This window comes from Engystomops pustulosus, chromosome 4, assembly GCF_040894005.1.
Source record: "Engystomops pustulosus chromosome 4, aEngPut4.maternal, whole genome shotgun sequence".
NCBI lineage: Eukaryota > Metazoa > Chordata > Amphibia > Anura > Leptodactylidae > Engystomops > Engystomops pustulosus.
Genome location: NC_092414.1, coordinates 191200124 through 191222733, shown reverse-complemented (window position 1 = coordinate 191222733; position 22610 = coordinate 191200124). Strand labels below are relative to the sequence as shown.

The window sequence follows — 22610 nt, the reverse complement described above, 5'->3', positions numbered from 1 at the left end:
CAATGTGCAGCATGATATGTATATAATGGTGCACATCATCCATTGTTTAGTGTCTGGTCGGATGATGGGGCCCCTTGACACTACCACTGTAGTTACGCCCCAGGCCAGGGTAGCGTCTAATATGGGACCCAATTGTTGGCCTGTCCTTACAATAGTCTCTTGGAGCGCCCAAACCAGACTTAAACACTTGGTCCTGATCAAATATTATTGGAAGTTGTGATCACTGCTGTTAAAACAGACAAGGTGCAAAAATATTACTTTATTGTACAACATTTGTCGATATAATATTAACAGAAATAATAATTAACTGTATCCACATTGTGTCCTGCTGAGGACACTTGGTGTCCCATAAAGGGTCCTACTAGCAGGAGGTGCAGAGGTATCTGCCGCACACGGGTCCTGATCCCGACCAGGCCCATAATGTCCCTGGGCCCCATATAAAGAGACCAGTGCTAAATATATATATATGAGGTGTGATAGTTGGGGGGTACTGTCACACACTTTGTACTAGAGGCTCAGAAGATTTCACCTATATTACATAATGTCCATCAGAGTCTGTTGTGATGTCACTGATGCCCCTGGAGTGATGTCACTGTACACGTCACTTATTGCAGAGAGGCCTAAAATAGTTCATGAGGTAACACAAAGCACTAGAAGAGGTGCAGACAACATGTCTTAGATCTTTCCTTTCTTTAGTGAACCATTTGTCTCTATTGTGCCTTTCCCGTTTTCCTGGGAGACGATATTGCTATGCATCTGGAAGCCGTTCTCCGTGTCTTTCTCTCCCTTGTGTGGGATGACGTTACTGTACACATGGATGCCGTTCTCCATGTTTTTCCCTTCCCCCTCATAGGCCATGTTACTGTGCGCCTGGATGCCGTTCACATCGTCTATTTCACTGTATATGTTACTCTTCACCTTGTTGGCTTTCTGTAGTTTCTCCTGATACTGTAGTAACACTGCGCGGTTCACGTCAGGACCTGTATATAGATATAGATATATGAGTGCAAAGATCAGGACATGAAACACAACCATCTATATAATATCCATCATCTGCATTTCTCATACTTACCAAAGTAGCTGAGTGCCACGGGGAGGAAGATGAGGCCATGCACCAGTCCTAGCAGAGTTATGGTCAGATTAAGGCGGAAAAAGAAGATCTGAATGAGCTGCGCTTTGGCGAACGCTAAAACAATGATTCCTGGGAGGTTTGTCATTGCTACTCCTGCGAAAACCTGTATTTAAAAGGCGGATATTGAATCAGACACTGTGGATGACACATAAATGACACTAATATAACGTAACTACTAAAGTAGGATAAGTAAAATGTAAGACTATAGAACCCCTGTAAAACACTTGAGTGGGAATTCCCATCTCCGCATGATTTGCCATTAATGACCTATAGACGTGGGTCCCACCTATAGTGTCTGCACCTATGTTGAGAATTGGGTACCGCAGCCGCGGTGCGCATGCGCATCTCTATTTACTCATATGGGTTGTTGTAAGATCAGTTGAGCTATAATTGGAAATCATTGAAGTTGCATTTATAGACACATGCAATCACACTATTTCAGGGTCATACGTTCCAGTTCTCTAGATGGCATTACCCCCCACTTTTGTCTAAATATCTTTGATCTATGGTGTCTCCCTCTTCTTCCCTTCTATTATACTCACAGCACTGCCCATATAGATTGTAGCATCTCTTGCTCGATCTACTTTGGTGAGTTTGCTGCTCATGGCGAAGGACCTTGTAATATGAGAGACAAATTCCACGGAGATTCCAATGGCCTGTAGGGAAAATGTAATGATTTGGGTCAGAAAAATGTGATAATACGGTCACAATAATCATAAGAAAAAGAGAACACAACATTCATATACCCATACATCCCCCCATGAGGAAATAAATTGTTATAATATGTATGCAGTGAGCTCCCCCTGGTGGCTGCAGGTAGACAGGACTTTAATGCTTAGTTTTATCGCTACGTAAAGGGAAACAGAAAAACTGAGCTCTGAGTATTATAAATGTATACTGTTATATGTACACCTTAATCCCTAATCCAACCTAGAGCACAACGATTGTGAGATATAAATCCATATGATGGCTCCATATCGATTGCCCTTAAAGGGGTATTCTCATCTGGACATTCACATTTTATTTAATTCATCTGCTATATACATACATTTCTTCAATTGGATATTATTAAACAAAAAGTATCTGTGTGAAGATAATTTCCCATAAATGTAGCCATGTTGTCTCTTAAAAGCAAGATAGATATCCTTGGATACGATCACTACCACACTCTGGCAGCGGTGGCCAGACATGCACTATCATAGCCCCCGAGCACCTGGATTCATCGATGGCTGTAACAACCAGACATGATGCAGAAACAACGGGACATGTCATATGAGAAAATAATTTGTTTCTTTGTGCAATCACTCCAGCAGAGGTGGTTGTATCCAAGGGCAATTCAGTGCACATGTATTGGGACAACATGGGTACTGTACTTGTCAGGAAGGGAGCTTGATGGGATCATAGGGTCAATTTAGGACCAGGGTAAATTTATATTGACCACAGGAACCCTCTTGGTTATTGATCCCGAGGCTCCACATCTGACTTGGTAAGTAAGTAAGACTACTTTTTGAGTAAATATATGGTTTATCATTGTGTTTTCAGCATGCGGTAAGAATAGAATTTTAATGTAAGCAGGAAAAGTTAAAGAGTAACCGTCATTTCAAAAAACTTTTGATATGTTGTAGGGCAGGTAATTTTAATCCCTTTTGCAATTGGATTTGTTACCCAATTATTGCTGCCTCCTCTTGTATTCTGTAGCCTTTCCCCCTGTTGTTAGAGACTCCTCAGATAGCTGTTGCTAGGCACATCCCGTCTTCACTGAGGAGCAGACTATGGCGCTAGAGACATGCCCCCATCTTCCTCCACGCACTCAGCTTTTCACCTCATGGCTCAGTGCTCCAGCAGTCATGTGCTGACAGGAGCTCTAACTAATGTAATAACCACACAACTACACTTATCTCTCCCTCAGTTTTCCCTACACTTGTATATAAACAAATTATCCACACAGACAGAAACTGCAGATTGTCCTCCCCCATCTCCCCATCACCTCACACTCCACAGCAGGAAGTGGCAGGAGAGACTCTCCAAGTCTTCTAGCTCCCCTCATGTGCTGTAATGAAGTTTTACTTTGATAGTTAGGTACATAGATAGATAGATAGTATATACATAGATAGAGGGCTATATAGTAGATAGAGGCAAAATACTTTGAGGAATGATTCCCAGGGACACCTGGAGCTGAATTATGTATTTTAGGTTTTTTTTGCTCCGAATGACGGTTACACTTCAAGTTTTATAGTTGGTACCTTGCTTTTGAGATATATAAGAGTGATCGTATCCAAGGACAACAATCTCTTTGGACAACACTACATTTATAGGAAATTATCTTCTCGTGTGTAAATTTTTTAAATAACATCCAATTGAAGAAATGTATGTATATAATAGATGAATTTAATTAAATGTCAATGCCATGATGAGAATACCAATTTAACTGTTTACAACCATAGACTATTTGATCTCTGAAGAAAAATCTACAAAGTCTCCTTTAAAATCCCAGCATTTGCCTTTGCTCAACATATACATTCAACAGTGAGTAGTCACTTACCGTTACTAAGTTGATGAGAGAAATGGCGTTATAGTCAATGCCCCATAGAGACATGACGCCAACCGTGTCTATGATGATCATAAATATGGTGAGCAGGTTAATCAGGCCGGAGCGCAGGTCCATGCCCAGAAGGATGCAGCACACGGCAAAGGTGGGCAGCAGGCAGATGGCTAACGTGAAAAGCCCCTCCTGTACAATGGTTAGGTACTGCTCATAGAAGACGTACGTTATCCTGTATAATAAGTGATATAGTAAGATTGAGGTGACTCCTGGATTACCCCAGTAACACAAGACTGAACATGATAACCACAACTTAATTTACAGAGCTGGGTGTGCATGTGTACAGGTGATCACAGGGAATAGCTTTCAGCTAGGCTTAGGGCAACCTGTACTGAACACCCACAGGAATAATAGATTTAGCATTTGTCATGATGAAAGACTTACGTGTAAGGAAAGACCTTAAAATTGGGGTCTGTACCCGGCACCTTCCTCATTGTCTCTGTTATATTAGCAGCCAGTTCCCGGGTGAATTTCAGCGCACCTGTATACTCCTGTGAGTTTTTCAAGGGTGTGTGATAAGCCATGAAACGCGTTGCTGCACAAGAAACCAAAAGCAATTTAAGTATTTGAGTAGCAAAAATATAGTAAAGGAAATGTGTATATCACTTTACAGTGTAACTTACCTATAATTTCACCTGCGTCATTGAACTTAACAGCATTATCATACGCACCCAGACCCCTGCAGGAACAAAAAGTCACATTATACATGGAAACAATCCCTACCAACCATTTGGTGTATTTGCGAAGTTTCCTCCAGTTTCCTCCCACAGCCCAAAAACATACAGACATGGTTGAGTTTGGCTTCCTAATAAACTGGCCCTCCCCAATGTGTCTGAGATTAGACCATGAGCCCCATTGTGCACAGGGACGGATGTGTATGGCCATCTCTGCACATAGCTGTGTTATATATACTGTAAGTGGAATGCATGTAGGAGATATGGCCGGTGTAACTCACCCCTTTGGACACTTGAGATTTGGATAATCTCCCAAAAAACTGGGCAGAAAGCGGTTAAATTCTTGTACTGTTGGTCTCAGAGGTCCATTCTGAGTTCTCATACATCTCCGTATACATCCAGGAGCAGCTGGTAATAAAGACATAAGAATGAGCGCAGTCAGTAAAGCTTCATCTATATGTGAAAGGTCTTAGGCCACATTCACACGACCGTATCGGGGGTGTATATACGGCTGCAAGACAGCAATGGCTGCACGGAGCGGTACGGTGTCGCACACGGGTGGCACCGTACTTCTCCATACACGGAAAAAAGATAGGACATGTCCTACTTTCCCCGTGTTATGGCCCTTACATCATGCATGTCACCTCTCCTCCTCTCCATGGCACCAGATGCATGCCCGGCTACGGCCCAGCGGGCGATCGGTCAAGTACATGTAGCCTTTGTATTACACAAGTGTAGCTTCAGATATAAAACTTGAGTTCCCTGAGCCCCGCTGCAAAATCTACAATTGGCCACCACCTCCAATAGGGGATTTATAATAATGAAATATTCCAATTGTTATCAATCTCTGAAATCACTGTAGGATTATAGGTTAGACTATTATAGGGACCAGTAAATTTAGCACAAAACTTGCTAAGCTCTAGACTTAGTTCTGTTCACATATTGGGACACATTTATCAAAACTAGTGCAGTCTGTACTATGTGCAGTTGCCTGTGTAGTGTGCAGGGGGCGCCAGATTCGTCAATACTGGCAGCGGGTCTTCAGTAATCTGGTGCCCCCTGCACTGCTCGGGAAGTGGGAACCATTTTTTGGTGCATTTTGTTCATGCTACAGAATTGTTCGCACATCAGTAATAAAAGTGGCGCACAGTCTGTCTAAGCAGTAACAGCCCCGTTAGATGAACATGTTTTCCGTCTTGATGGACACAGAGCAGCCGCTATACAAAACTGGCGCACGTACTTCATAAATACATGTTGTGGTTTTTTTAGGGGTCATAAAACAACAAATCCCAGCTTGGCCTGCCAGCCATAGACTAATTATGGGAGTTATAGTTAGTTTGTAATAATTGTAACTCAGGGTGCATTCATATGTGGCGTTGAATGGATACGTTTCAAAACGCAATGGATCAGCTAAATGGAGATTTGCCTAATTAAATGGCTGTTAACATTTGGGTTTACAAAACGCAACCGTGAGCACATGCGCTAAAGCATGCGTTAACATGATGTTAATGCATATGTAAACATGTGTTCTAAACGCAAATGTAAACAGACATTTAATAAGGCAAATCTCTCTCTCTACTGATGCATTGCGTTTTGAAACGCATGCGTTCTACGCCACATGTGAATGCACCCTGATACGACATGTCCGTGCCCTGGTTAGTACTTACAGCTGGTGGAGGAGCAGAAAGTGTCATTCGTTAAAAACAACCTGCAGCAATCCGAAGAGGGGTTTAGCCAGTCCACAAAATCATCGACCCAGGAAGATGCTGGGACCGCCAAGTAGGATCTGGGAATAGTAGCAACATATAAGGAAAATTAGATTTCAGCTCAATAGAAGGACGAGGAGAGTGTTAATTTTTTTTCCCTTTGTATTAATTGGCCCAAAATGAGGGAGGTGTTGCAATACCCCATTTTTCCAATAAGTTACTGGGATTTACATACTTTTGTAAAACTTGGGGTACTTAAAGGGGTTTTCCCATGAAAGAAAGTTCTCAAATTTCAATCTCCTAGGGATGTTTACACAGTAAAAATAATTTTTAACCTCTTAATCTTTTAACCTCTTACTGCAATTTTACGCGGTTACTCGTGTGCTGACATTGATGTTAGATTATCAGGCTCAGGGGTTATATACACTTTTATTTAACTTCTGAACATTCTACTAGTATCTGACACATAGAAAAAGAGAGATGAGACAGTTCAGAGATGGATATAACACACAATGACACTCTTAGCTCTGCTCTATCACCTAATCAATAAAACACATGGTCAGCTCTTCTATAAAGACCTTATTTGTCTGTAATTTGTAGAGTAAATCCCTGCACGCTGCTCCTTGCCAGCAGGAAGTGCCTGTGTCTGAGCTGTTCTTGTAATGGAGGGTGGAGGGGCAGGAGGCACAAATTACTGCAGTGTGCAGACAAGAGAAGCTATTCATGAGAAGAATCCAAATATAAACAGAAGATTTACGGTCGTATCCAGGGACAACCAAAATTGTAAACACTAGGACAGTTTGGACTTATATCTGTGAAATGCTGTATTTTTGTTAATAACAGTGAATTATAGAATGTGTTATTTTGTTATCCTGAGTACATTTTAGAATCTTGTCTTTGTGGGAATACCCCTTTAACTTAATCTCCAACTCATCCAGAAGAATCACCTTCCGAGTGTGATTTGCCTTTTTGAATAATGAAAAATTGAAGGGATCGTTGGCCAAAATTCAAGACAATATGGGCTATTTTGAGACTATTAACAATTTTGATTTATTGTAGTATTCTGGGAGCAAAACGGCTGCAATCCTGAAGTTCGCCACCTGATGACATTTCTTTTCTCTTTTGCGAGGAGACAAGTGCTACCAGTGCCATAGACATACAACTAAATGAAAAGGGTTGTAACAAGTATTATTGTGATACTTGTACCTGCAAGAAAGAAAATAACTATCTTATTGGTTGGGATCCTACTGCTGGGACCCCCATCATCCCAAGAATCAATCCATACCTATCACGAGAACGGACTCCAAGCAATCAGCAAACAGACCCCCACGATTAGACACCATTGGTTGGTTCCCAGTAGTCGGATCCCAAAAATAAGATTAGAAAAGGGATAACAATAATCCTTGGTACAACCCCTTAAACCAATAACACTGGTGCTATGGTCCTTACAATGTTGGCATAGGTGTAGACACCATGAGGGAGATTTATCATAGGCCTCTTAGAGCAGACATGTTCTAGTTGCCCATGGCAGCCAATCGGAGCTTAGCTTTCATTTCCCCACAGCTGTTTATAAAATGAAAGCTGAGCTCTCATTGGTTTCCATGGGCAACTAGAACAGTTTTACCTCAGAAACTTGATGATAAATCTCCCCCCATATATTAATATGTGATCCTTCTGATAAATACATTACTAGAGATTTTAAATGATTTATTTTATTGGTATTAAGTTTCCGCAGTTCTCTAGAAAGGAGATTTCCTCAAGTACCAGGAAAATAAATGACAATAACCAATATAATGTTTGATAAAGCACAATGACGTCCAAAGACTATTCTATGTGTTATCCACAATCGCACGATTAGATTAAATGAGCGAGTGTGCACAGAGGTGACAGAGGTGTCATAAGAGGAAGGTGCTGACTCTGCGGGTAGCTCCGGGGTGAAGGAGAAGCACAGATAAGGCTGATATTGTGTAAAAATTATTGTTAAAGGGGTTTTGTGAGGGAGGAATATTGATGATCTATCTTTAGGATAGGTCCTCAATATCAACACGATGGGGTCCGACACCCAGCACCTACATTGATCAGCAATTGGTATAACAGGCAGCAGATAGCGCCATTCTAAGTGTAGAGGTCAATACAGGATACTGCATCTTAGCTCATATTCCAATGTATGCTGAGCTGTGATAACCTGCTCTGACCACTACACTGAGAATGGCGCTGTCTGCTTCCTGCGGGGACGCAGATGCCATCTGTCCACAGCTACATATGTTTATTCATAGTGTGGTCTCCTCATGAGGGACACTTTATGCCCTTTAGACTCCAGGGCACAATGCACTCCTTATAGTCTGAACAGAAAACAATTTATAAACGTAGAGATGAAGCTATGCTATTCATGCATAACATATCTCTGTATGACTTACCTGTCGGGATAATTTGTGGCATACTGTATCTTCTGTGTTAATGAGTTATCATCGCAGCCGGCGCTGGAGCAGACGCCATTAATTCCAGATAATGAAGAAAAGTTATATCCGGCTGTGGTCACAAAGTATGTAGGGACTCCGACCTCAAAATACTTGTTGAGATAATCGAAATACTTAATGATATAGGAATCCTGTGGAGAGAAATACTAGATAAATAAAAGAAAATATAGCCCTTACATTCAGCATGTTATAGAGTAGGAGGAGCAGAGCAGATTGTACATAGTGTCCTATCTGCAGGCAGCATGTTATAGAGCAGGAGGAGCAGAGCAGATTGTATTTAGTGTCATATCTGCAGGCAGCATGTTCTAGAGCAGGAGGAGCAGAGCAGATTGTATTTAGTGTCATATCTGCAGGCAGCATGTTTTAGAGAAAAAGGAGCTGAGCAGATTGTACATAGTGTTATAGCTGCAGGCAGCATGTTATAGAGCAGGGGCTGAGCAGATTGTACATAGCGTCCTGTCTGCAGGCAGCATGTTATAGAGCAGGGGCTGAGCAGAATGTACATTGTGTCCTATCTGCAGGCAGCATGTTATAGAGCAGGAGGAGCTGAGCAGATTGTACATAGTGTCTTATCTGCAGGTAGATGTTATAGAGCAGAAAAGATACTATTCATGTAAATTTCTGCATGTCCTAAGCTTGGGAAACAAGTACCTACAGTCATATTGCTAGATTGACTTACATACTGGTATTTCTTTTAATATTCATTGCTCTATGCACTTCACTGTAATAACTATCAGCTCTCAGCCATAGATTTTTTTCCCCACATCAGCGATATCCATTAGGTCACATGACCTGAAGTCTATACTTATTGTATTAAAGGCTGCACCTTGTACCTACAAGTTACAGCACAATGGGGAAGCCGAAGTGTAGCTGGACTTTGACCAATGCAGTAAAACCTTTTAAAGTAATTAATACTTTATTGACAATGTAAATGGATATCCCCATTAAAGTAAAACTGTAAAGTATATAATGTTTTTTCTATAGCTGCAAACTAACATTTTTCCAATAATTATTCATGACCTACTTTAGCAATTTCTCTGTTTATTCTCTGCTTTCTGGCTCAGTCCCTTCGCCTTCAGCCCTCCATCCTGGTTGCCAGGAGGAAACTAGTGTACAATAGAAGTTGCAGGCTACGGACTCAGGGTCAGCGGGAGATAAGGGGGAAGGGCTTTGCATTGTGCCCATTCTTCATATCAGCCCTGTCCTGTCTATAGTCTTCCCTCCTGCTCCCACACACAGTCCACCTCCTTCCCCTGTACCTGCTCAGTTTAACAAAGAATCTAGTAACATCCATAAAACTGCTCTGCTCAACAGCACTTTCTCTCTAGGTTTCACAAGGCGACATTCGGGTCAGTGAGAAGGGAGGGGGGGGGGGGTCAGCAGAGCAGTCTGATACACAGTAGGGAGGCTTGTTACTTTTGTGTGTGCTGTGTTTCCTCCATCCTCCTTCATGTCAGCAGATGCTTTATTATTGTTCTCTCCAGTGAGGGTAGAGTGATCACATCTGCTTAACAGCCTGTTTGACACATCCGTCATAGTAAGTAGTGGGAAGCGCAATCATAAGGCTACATGCACACTGCCGTTGCCCACCGCACCGTAGCACGGCGGGCACACGGCAGCGCGCGGGGAGAGGAGGTGAGTGCTGCTCACCCCCGCCCCTCTCCATAGGAACATATGGGCCACGGCGCCGTAATACGGGAAAAGATAGGACATGTCCTATCTTTTCCCGGGCTACGGTGCCGAACGTGTGCTGCACCGTACCGCTCCCGTACCATGCCGTGAGCCTATAGAAGTGTATGGGGGACGTATATAGGCTGTACATACGTCGGCCGTATATACGTCCCCCATACATGTGTGTGAATGCAGCCTAAGGCTGTATAATATTATAGGTCCATCTGTGCAACAGTGCATAGGTGTATATAGTAATCTGTGTATATAGGTTACTGTAACGCACATTAGTATGAATGTGAGTAGGGTTGGACGATGCATCAAAACCTCGGTACTTGTTCAATACATTAAACTCAGAGCTGTCATTTTTTATACTGAATGTTTTAACCTGTTCTACAGACTTTTAGTAGCTGTCGGGCCAGCAACAGAGCTGGGACCACGTCATTAGGGAAATATCATGAACTGTCCATATATGGTGTATCTACATCTACCAGGGTTTCCCCTGACACAAGGTCTCCAAATAATTTCATACTGGTTGTCAATGGGAGGATTTTATGTAACTAGGAGCTTCACTATATCCTACATAGTGTTACACTGTGACACAAGCTCAATGCATTGGTATATAGAGTTGGATCTTCCCAGAGATCTCTCTATTTACCACTACATTATTCTTTTCTAAAAAAAAATAAAATAAAGTTCAATTGTATTATTAAAAATGTATAAGACACGTTTGCATTGCGGTTCTAAACGCAATGTAAATGCCCCAGCCTAAACATTAAATTCAGATAATACTTTTTAATTCTTTTGAAAGTATTGTATCTCTATTGAGTATTTTGATACTTCCCCTGGGTATTGTAACGCACTCAAAATTTTGTTGCAACCCTAGATGTCAGTATGTAAAACTGACAGTGAATTTATCTGCCAGGTTAGGGTCAAAACTGTGTTGTACAAAAGTAACGCTGAGTAGAAGCTTCAGCCTGAGATTCTGTGTTCTTATTGTCTGGGCTGCTTGTTCATGTGAAAGTGCTCAGCATTCTGGGAAGTGAGAGAAGCTACTCTGGCCTCAGTTCCCATAGTTAATGTCCCAACCAAGAATAGCTGATAGATATATCAAGCTGGATCTACGGCTACAAAGAAGCCAGCAGCATGATATAGATATCGTTGGAATTGTTGTCAAAGGCTTTCTCCAGCTGTGCTAAAACTATTTTTAGATAATTTCAGATTTATGCATTAAGTAAAAATGTATAATTCAGGACACCATCACATAGGTCTGGTATAATATATACAGTAACAATCCATTTACCAGGGGTACTGAGAGCTCCTGATTTAGGCCCACAGTCGAATACATCATGAAATAAATCCCACAGCAGAAAAGGAAAATGAAGACGATCATCTGCGAAGAAAGAAGGACAAGATGTCAGGATATGTAGTGAGACATGGATTAAAAGTCATGTACGGACATCGTTACTCACCACTACCACCCGGCTGACTGGATTCAGGATAATCGGACAATAGACTTTCTTCATGAAGGTGACCAGCAGCCCCTTGGATTTCTTCTTGGGTTTTTCAGTCTTGGTCTTGATACAGCAACAGAAATCGAATCTATTTCCCTAGTGGAAGAGAACATTGGGGGACATTTATTATTGTGTTTGCGCCAGTTTTTATGGTGGCCATATTTTTTTTATTGCTGCACCATATTTATTATATGTCGGTGCCACAATTTAGCTTCTTTTCCGACACTCACAACTTTTTTGTTGCTCAAATCTGGTGCAGCTATTGAATCCTGACACTTTTCCTCATCCTTTTCTGGTACAATTTTCTTGTGCAAAAGTCAAGTGTACCAACATGTGCACATTTACCAACAAGTTCATGAGCCACTGTAGTTAAAGGGGTATTACAATTTGCCAATATACTTGTTTTCTGCATATCTGCTTTCTGTTATTCTATAAAAATCTTCCATGTTTACTTCCAATGGACAGAAATCTGATCACGGTCACATGATCATGGCGCATGGCTCTTATCACAGAGAGGAACCAGATCTGTGAGATATAATGAGCCGTGCACCTGTGTAATCATGGTCAGATTTCTGTCCACTGGAAATTAACAATGAAGCTTCCTATAGAATGACAGCAAGCAGAGATCTAAAAAGTATATTGGAAAATTGTACAACTTTTCATTATTCAAACAAATAACATTTATTTGCTGAAATGGAAATAACCGTTTAAAGAGGACCTGTCACACTAGGAGCTGTCACTCTAATACTGCGGCGTTTGTTCAAGCACTAGGAGCTGCTTACTTTAGTAAGCAGCTCCTAGTGCTGAAAATTTGGGTGACAGGTCCTCTTTAAGGTAATGTAGATGTTCTGCCTGGTGACACAAGACAATTGGTAAATTATAAAACAATGGCTAATATGTATAAAAACACCTCTGGTGATCTGTCACAATTACCTGAAATTAGAAAGATCTGGATAGCTGCTACCACCCCCTCCCTTTATTTCTTGTTATTACTAATGATCATTTATTAGAAGTGAGGAAGTCACTGGCTTTATGTGAGTAAGTATAATCTAAGCTTATGTCTGGGTTAGTTCATCAGGTTTTATAGTTATTCATTAGTGTAAAATTATTGATTAAAAGTTAATATTGGGGAATTTATCAATTGTGACTTCCGTTACACCACCTCAAACCAAGTGAGTGAGGCATGGAGAGGCTATGTCGGACCGTAGAGTAGGTCGGCACGGGGCGGGGACGCACCATAACTATAACTTGCGCCACTTCCTGGTTTACATGTCTCATTTATTTCTAGTTATTTATCGTTATAGGTTTACTTGTAATTTATATTGTGGGATATATAATACCATGTTCAATATAATAATGTATATAATGTAACCCACATCCTAACAATAACACTAAACCCAATCCAGATGTTGTGTACTCATCACCCAGGTTCCTCCTATTACCTCTTGACGTTTGGCATCCAAAGACACAAGGGCCACAAACATGGAGATCTGCAGGATGAAGTCAAGGAGGATGGAGAGGGCAGCGTTCAGGGCGAAGGTGCGCACGGCAGGCATTTGTGTAAGGGCACCTGTACCAAGTAAGATAATTCACATTGTGACAACAGGAAAACATGGTGGTACATTTCTACCTGACGTCTAGTCGACTCATGAACACCTACCTAGGAAAAAGCACAGAGACTCCGACAGGCTGCAGAGTAACATGCTGGGGGCCACCCCACCAAGGACTCTTCCAATCTGCTGCTCTCTACTCTCACCCTCCCGACGTTCATCTCTCTGAAATGAGGACATAATGATAAGAACTTGCTGAGTTTCACATCGTGTATAGTCCCCAAGTATCATAACATCATATAGGCTTAACCAAAGTTGAGTTATTTACAAAAACAGTGTTTGGGTCCCCATTTCTGACATCTCCATTATGGTAAACCCATTCGTGGTGAGAAGACTATAGCGTTTGGTAGTGAAGATGACTGTACCTGGAGCTCCAGGATAAAGATAAAGATGTTGTCCGCTCCCACTGCTAGAACCAAGAAAGGCACAACTTCCACAATGATAAGTGAAGATTGTAGTCCAATGTAGCAGAAGAAACCCATGGATGCCAAAACAGCCCCCAGGACAACCAGAATCCCTCCAAGACCAAGGGTCACTTTAGAGTCCACCTTAAATAAGAAAACAATCATTAGCCGAATGGACGGGCTGCCAAAATACACATTAGCTGAATATCAGTGGAGTGGTCAGCCAGTCCACAGCTACATGCTAAGGGAAAGTTACTTTTTCATCCTGATATTTATGTGTTGGTTGTCACTGTATGTCTTTTATTTTTACTTAGATATCACATTAGCTTAAATTGACTTAAGCATAACCATGTTTATAATCTCTGCACTGTGACATCACTGTGTGTATTATACATGTACTGTGACATTACTGTGTGTATTATCTGTGTACTGTGACATCACTGTGTGTATTATCCCTGTACTGTGACATCACTGTGTGTATTATTCCTGTACTGTGACATCACTGTGTGTATTATCTCTGTACTGTGACATCACTGTGTGTATTATACATGTACTGTGACATTACTGTGTGTATTATCTGTGTACTGTGACATCACTGTGTGTATTATCCCTGTACTGTGACATCACTGTGTGTATTATTCCTGTACTGTGACATCACTGTGTGTATTATCTCTGTACTGTGACATCACTGTGTGTATTATACATGTACTGTGACATTACTGTGTGTATTATCTGTGTACTGTGACATCACTGTGTGTATTATCCCTGTACTGTGACATCACTGCGTGTATTATTCCTGTACTGTGACATCACTGTGTGTATTATCCCTGTACTGTGACATTGCTGTGTGTATTATCATTGTACTGTGATATCACTGTGTCCCATGGATACTTGGAAAACCATTAGTCACCTTACACTTGGAAATACCAGTGAGACCTGAGAATAAATCCCTAATGTACTAATGTATAAGGACACGATGGCTGTGATGGCTGAAGCGGTGTCTCACCAGGACTCTGCGGCAGCTGCTGTACTCTCCCAGGGCGAGAGCAATGTACACAAAGATCACCAGGTAACTGATAGCAAAGATGGGAATGTCTTCTGTGGTGGTTCGATTGATTTCATCCTCCAGAGATCTCTATTGACAAAATTAGATGTTACAGTAGAAAACAAAAACGTACGTATAATCTAAGTGTTTGGTGACATGAATCCACTTACTTCTGCCATATAGCCAAAGGTTAAGTTACTTTTTGGATTCTTCTGATATTCTTGAATAATTTCCAGGAATTTGCTCTCCCATAGCAGAGCGAACTCAAATTTGGGGTCAGTACGAGGGAAATTGTTGAGAGAGATGGTCATTATCAAAGCTTCTGATTCCGAGAATTTACTGTCTGGAAACAGAGGATAAAAGATTGTTAACGTAACTGGACTATCCAGCAAGAGATGAGGTAGAGGGACCACAGGGGGCTGCGCCATTTAGCAGTAGTTCAACGGGGAGTGCTAAGGGCACAGCAGTGTGAGATCGTGACATAAGTCTAGCTACAATACTGGAATACAAATCCATTTTTCACAGTCCTGATGCTACTAACAGAACACTGAAAAATATCATTACAGAGATCTCCAGGGACAAAACCTAACACTGTCTGCATCTTTGTATGAAACCTAAATTACAGTAGATCCAAGGAAAGGTTTTTACCATCATAACCTCCAACGGCGAGGAATGGGAATACCGGTGCACCATAATCTGCCATGCAGCTTAGTTCCAGGTCTGTAATGTCCTTAAATGACAAAGGTGAGCTGCAATGGAAAGAAGATCAATAGTTTTAAGTGACTTATTATTTAGAGAATTATAGTCCAACAACAGGAACCCCAAACCAATGAAAAGAATAAACAGAGGACTAATTTATAATGAACCAGTTACCTGGAATATAATTTTTAGCTGGTTACAGGTTCCAATAGCCTATGCTGATTTAAAAAAAAATATTTCAATACTTTATAAAACGTTATTTCACATTACCTGGCTCCATTACCTCAGTCTCTTCTCCTCCACACTCATCCAGCACCCTCCCCACTTGCTGTCATGTGCATTGAGCAGTCAAGGGAGAGAAGGGGATGGTGTGGAGTAGAGGAATAATACATGAGGATACACAGGTTGCAGCTGCCTCTCCCCCGGGGCTCACCATACAATGCTGGCAGGGAGCCAGGTAATGTGAAATAAACTTATATAAAGTATGGAAATAATTCCAAATTGTGGTTAAAGAATTTTTTAAATCAGTATAGCATAGGCTACTGGAACCTGTCACCAGCTAAAAATTACATTCCTGGTGACAGTTTCGCTTTTAAGTTGTTGGTCTCCAATGTAAAATCACTATCAGTCCCTCTAACATTATCTCTTACTGCTCTTATCATAATGGGAAGAAACTATGGGTGCAACTGTATCCTCTGCACCCCCTTGGAGTGAAGACTGAACCATATATTCTCTTCACAGTTCCCCCAAACCAAAACTTTTGAAAATTGTCTGTAAAATTGTGAAAGAAGTAGTGGTCTTACTTGACACAATACATGAAGTGATCCCTCCAGCCCACGCGGCCTGTCTCTCCAGACAAGGTTTGTGTCACCTCCATATTGAACCTGGTTTTGTTGTTCTGGAAGTATTGCATCAAGCTGTTCACAGCGCAGTCATGTGCCGAGGGATTTTTAGGATTCAGGGGTGCGTAACAAATGTCCTTCAAGGTGACGTTCTTCTTATACTTCTCTGACCACACCTGGAGGAGAAGAAAGATTAAACAGATGTGACTCTCCATGACATAAAAAACAAGGAACACGAGTGCACGCTATCCTCCAATAAATCTACAAGTGGAGATAACGGAAAATTACACTCACAATAGTCACAATGACAAAAAGGAATATAAAAGTAGACAATAAAAGAGGGGATGTCCATTTACATTCGCTGGGTCAAATCTTGCCAATACCAATGAGAAATCTACAAATCTACAATACAGCTGAACATTGTAAATTTGGGTATATAGGACTGGCTGAAAGCACTACTGAGTGTGCCATGAGTGTTTTCCTATGGTTTACTGTTAACAGCTGAATTCATTGTATTATACCGTGTGAAGGGAGGAGCAGGACTCTAGGTTCTAGCAAGTTTCTAGAATACAATAAAAATGAGTCCTGCTCCTCCCTTTACATGGTATTATACAACAAATTCAGCTTTGACTGGAGTGTTCCCTTCTCGTTTTTGGACTTGTGGTAGCCATTGCTTCAACGGATGGCAAACGTTCACCTGATATTCAATGAGCTCACACACGTGGCTTTTGTTTCTACAGCCCCGTATATGATCCGACAGCCAAGAAACTCAGAGCAGGTCCTATTCCTGTCCAAGTTTGCAGCTTGAGCAGTCTTCTCTCCTGCCATCGGAGCATGAGTGGACCTCACACGACAAAGTGCAAACAACGAACTACGGGTTCTTTGTTTGAGGCTTGTGGAAAGCACACGTTGATAGTAGGTGGGCTAAGGCTACATTCAGACGAACGGCGTAGCATGACGGGCACACGTCGGCACATGGTAGAGGAGGAGGGGGTGAGCGCTCCATAGAGATACACTGCGCCGTATTACAAGGAAAGATAGGACATGTCCTATCTTTTCCCGGGTACGGCATGGTCCGGTGCCGCACGTGTGCAGCACCGTACCGCGCCATGTGCCCATTGCCCGCCTATGGGGGACGTATATACGGTGGCCGTATATACATTGCCCAACGGTCGCCATGGGATGTCTGTTGGTTGGATCTGCTGATGATTACCCACCAATGGCCGTTGGCTATCTTTTCTTAGCATTGAGTAGTCACCATTAGTGAGAAGCCTTGGATCCTCTTGGAGTATGTACATTATGACAAGGAAATCAAGGATCAGCTATACCGAATTGTACATGTATTTTCACAGGAGGAAAACAACCTACCAGAGCTTTTCTTCAAACTCAGTCAGGTGTCCAAACATCAATATGTAATAAGGAGTAATGTTGTATGGCCAACAGTTGTTGAGGCTCACTACGATAAAGTTATGGTTATGTGTTTTGTAAAGATCTAATTTCCATATATCTAGCGTTATATTCCTGACCTTTAATCAATGTTGTGCCTACCCTGACCATGTACCTGGTTTTTCTAGATGTAAAAAACGGCCACAGTACGTTTTTTTTTTTGGCATCTAAACAATGGCCCCTTTCACTTTAATAGGAAATATGGCTAGGTATCTGGTCACAATATTGCTCACCACTCAGTGAACTGGGTGTCAGACCGCAACGTAAAAAATAGAACATGTCCTATTTTTTACCTGTTTTTGGGGTACAGTCTCGCCACAGATGTCTATGGAAGTACAAAAAACTAGAAACGGCGTTGTTCACAATAAACGTCACGTTTTTGCGATGGGTTGCCCAGGAGACCAGGTCAAGTATGCGCACACCCACTGTATTTTTTTTTTTTACGGTGGCATATGGGTGACACACAGACTTTTTTTTTTTGCTTGCAGAAAACGGACGCATAATCAGGACCACAAAATGCTTACAGGCGTATGCATGAGACCTATATCAGTTGTGACAGCTCATCCCTAGACCTGATAAAAGTGATCATCAGACACCCTTAGCAGTGACCTATGAATCAATATATGACAATAAAGCCGGTGTTACCATGTAGTCATTGCTCCTGGTGCAATGAATGTTGGAATATTTTTCCGTAGAATTTAGTGATTCATGTTATTAATCATTTTCCTTTCTAATCTATGGAACTAATATGCTAAAAGATAATGTTTATTCCCTACTGAAACTTTGGTGCTTTCCAAGACCGTACATGTAGGAAGCCAAGGCAGCTGTTACGTAGCCCCTGTAGTACTGGAGCCCAAAGAAGCTTGCCCCATGTAATGGATAGTGTATAATGGACAAAGCCCCCAACTCAAAGACCTCACAAAATGAAAGAATAGAAGAAATAAAATTAAGCCATAGGTCAGTTGTATTTGGCAGGAAACGGGTAAGGGACCGGCATTGTCAGGTAAGCAGGATGGCACAAGGATATGGATCACCACCAGGAGGTGCCAGCTCCTACACATATCTCCTATTATGTTCCTCAAATATTCCTGCTAGACAGCTGCTAGACTGACCAGAGTATTGGATCAGGCAATAGAATAAAAGCTTGGCTGAATCATGCATACATATGTTCTGATAAGGGACAGAAGCCATTGTGAGACATCTCTGGCAGCTTAAACGTCCTTGAAGAAGAAAGGATTGAGTTGCAGGCATGTAATATTTAACTAGCCCAAACCTTCATCTATAGGGGAAGAGTTGTCAAAATCAAAAGGTTTGTTGATGTATATGGGTTAAACATAAAGGTGGAAAGCTTTCAAGAAAAAAACAAAATCACCCTAAAAACATTTCAAAAACCTCTAAGATATATACATTTTGGTCTAGGTTCAGAATGGGCTGATGAGAATGGGACATTGAATGGAGTAGCACACTTACTTCAATGCTTGCCAGCCGGGTCTGAAGGTCCAATAGTTCCAGTAGGATATCTGGTGACAGAATTCCACTAAAATTGAGTTTTCCAAAGAAAAGGGAATCGTAAGAGTATGAGGGCCGATTTTCGACAGTGATGATCAACTGGTTAGTTCTAAAGAATGGTCCAAAATTTGCATCATGAAAGTCCTTTTCCTGTCTGGCTCTACTGTTTGGGGCTGACCACAGTTCCACGGGATCTGTAGTCAATTTGATCAACACCATGCCCGCTGCGAGGACAACAACTATAGCTAGGGTGACGATAATGACAGTTTTAGGGTATGTAGCTACCCGAGTGCCCCACCATTGAAATGCTCTCTCCAATGAGCGGTTTGTTATGTAGCTGATCTTCTCTGAGCAGTTCAGGTCAGAACGTTGGACAAGCGGTGGCTCTTTGCTTTCTTTCTTGCTTTTCTTGCATCTAGAAGTTGCACATTTTATCCCCAAAAACACGATAAAGAAAAACACCAATATGCCAAAAACTACAATACTTATGATAAAGTACCCATCTATATGCCCTATCTTGAAAGGATCTGGCAGTGGACCTGGTGGAGGGATTTGTGGGCATGATTCTTTACAGTCCTGGCAACTGCAAGCATTTTCTGGATCTCCTCCGGGCCCAACATTACAGCTCCACACTTTGCTATCATGAGGTACAACATCTCCACCAACCTCAGTGCCATTGTCTATAAGCCTGAAATCAATGACGAGCGGTGCCAACCCATTACTGATGTCTCCTTGGAAGTCAAGCCAACGTTGACTGTTACAAAACTCTGCTCCGTATTTTCCACACATTGTAGAAATAGCGAACCCACCAGTGGAGGGTAAGCGCACATTTTTGCATGAGTCAAAGGTTCTGTCAGCAAAGTGGCGCCGATAAAAGCACTGATACTCCAAAACACCTTCCCTCATTACCCCGCTGTCATTGTAAGGATGTGTGCGGGCGACATTAATGAAAGTGCTCTGGTTGGGGCTGCAAGTGTTCTGGCAATGAACATTGGCAAAGTTCTCAGCACATGATGGGCACCGGCTCAGGATGGCCTTAGATAGTGCAAAGCTTTTCTGGATGCTTTGAAGTTGAGCGACAGAACAGCAGGCGTATGTGTCGTTTCCATTGTACAGCATTGGACAAACTTCTCTTAGAAGATTGAGATGACCCCCGCTTAATTTCACAGCTTTTGAGTTGGATAGACATGGAATATTTGTGTCAAGCAGAGCATTGGTCACCTCCGGATTCTTCCCACAGTCACCGTAAATAGAACAATATCCATCCTGCTTTATAGGGGTCTTCCCTTTAACCTGCCAATAAATTAAACGGAATGAACATAAAAATTAGCAATGGTATAACAACCCAACTAAAAAAAAAATATAACAAAAAGTAACAGGATTGCACAGGATAGTACTCAAAAACCAAGTGAACTTTGTATATGGTTAAGAGATCAAAACACACAAAAACTTACTGTTTACCGAAGATAAAAGAGACTATACAAAATAAAAATAGATGACGGATAAATGATGAAGTTGTGGAAATGGGAGACAGGTGTACAAGTCAACAATGGCTTCACAAAATAGTATTCACAAGTAATCATAATAAAGGGTTTATGAACAAAAATGTACAAAACCAAGTATTCAATTAGATGAGCTTTTTACAGAGGGAGAGAAAACCCTATTCATGGGCCCTCACAGTCTACAATGGAGGAGACGGCAAGAGTAGAAGATCTCCTGACGGTGATGTAATGTCTTGATTACCAAGATGCTTCACAACCTAAACCAAGGCTCCTCGTAAACCATACAAGTCATGGGGCCCTTTCTGCAGGCAATTCTTACAACATATATATATTTCTGGAGGTCTAGGTGGAATATCAAGTTTCTTAGATTGGAGAGAGGACAGTTGGCCTCATGGCAGGTCCTTAGTTTGTAAAAAGCCAGAGTGGTGCTTACAGGCTCTACAACAGTGTTTCTCTGTGGGCCATGCTTTACCAGATTATCAAAGATGATCCAAAATATAAATTTATACTCAACATTAAGCTAAGGATGGGCTATATCTATTCTATGGGTTCTAAAAACTAAGATTGGATAACGTGCATCAAAAAACTCAAAAACAATATTAGTCCGTGAGGGTCTACAGAACCTACAGAAGACCTACCGTACTAGGCCGTCACTTTGACACTCTGTATACAGCTCACATACCGCTGTGTACCCTAGACAGATGGTATTATGTACAATGTGAAGCTCTATCAACAATAATACCAACCTGAAGCAGGAACAAGGCCCCCAGTATTACTACTGTGACAATCCTGGGCGACATCTTTGTCCCCTTCAGAGTAGCCCGGGGGTAGATGTCAGGGCGGCCGGATGATACCTGTGCCAGGAGCCGGGATGTTCTAGTGAAGCTTACAGTTTTATATTGATCTGACTTTTTCTAGTTCAGGATTCTACACAGGAGCCAATTGGAAGTGACGGATGTGATAAATCCTGCTTCTTATTAACTAGGAGAGGAGGGGGTGGGGGGAATAGCTCTACGTATAACATTGACTCATACAATGATAGAACGTGAAGAAATAGAGGCGGATTATCACTGCTGGACACTTCATCCATTTATAGTAACACAAAAATGTATATTTATTAACTTTCATACAATCTATACATGTATTTTATCATACCTAGTATCATTGGTGGGCTAACACAAAGGTTTCAATTCAATGACATGGACAATACAAAAAGTTGGTCAACTTTTTAAGTATTTGTTTGACTATATACTGTAGGTGTTTCCTTTTGTGAATGATTCATACAGACGTAAACAGGGATGACAATCAAAACTTGTAAATGGAATAACTCCTATGGAAAGGGAAAATTCCTATGGGGAAAATATTAGCTTTACAGAACAATAACTGTTGACTAAGAATTCAGCCTTATTAAAGGGCAATACATCTAAATGGCATCATATTGTTTGGGCTATGTGGTTAATTTTTTTTAGGTAAAGGGGTTGTCTAGGTTTTTTTAATACATTTTACCAAATTAGCAGTTATCAAGTAAACTTTGTATACTGTATACCAAGATAGAGAAATAGATAGATGTCAGATAGATATGATGAAATGAAAAGGTAATGTTTCTACAAAATAACAACATAAAGTGCCATATAGTTTTGGAAAGTACTAAACAGAAATCTCAAATCACATACATGGGATACAATGTGCATACAGCGCTATATAATGCACACAAATCAATGTAAATATATGTTCAATGTAACCTTTTGTATATCTAATTTTTTTTTCTCTGTTTAGCTGC

General features: G+C 41.3%; 2 protein-coding genes across 2 annotated transcripts in view; both read right to left on the bottom strand.

Annotated features, from left to right (window-relative positions):
• Positions 1-22610, bottom strand: part of MYL7 (myosin light chain 7) — a 173878-nt gene that overhangs the window by 94531 nt on the left and 56737 nt on the right. The gene's annotated exons all lie outside the window — the stretch shown is intronic.
• Positions 245-21761, bottom strand: NPC1L1 (NPC1 like intracellular cholesterol transporter 1). Its single transcript, XM_072149053.1, has 20 exons — positions 21577-21761; positions 19290-20621; positions 16335-16549; positions 15481-15581; positions 15003-15175; positions 14794-14922; positions 13749-13931; positions 13434-13548; positions 13216-13343; positions 11732-11869; positions 11563-11652; positions 8532-8722; positions 6076-6194; positions 4690-4816; positions 4358-4413; positions 4119-4269; positions 3675-3906; positions 1675-1788; positions 1073-1235; positions 245-980 (listed from the first exon to the last, which is right to left on the bottom strand). The coding sequence occupies exons 1-20, from the start codon at positions 21628-21630 to the stop codon at positions 676-678; spliced, it is 4116 nt and encodes a 1371-aa protein (XP_072005154.1). The 5' UTR covers positions 21631-21761; the 3' UTR covers positions 245-675.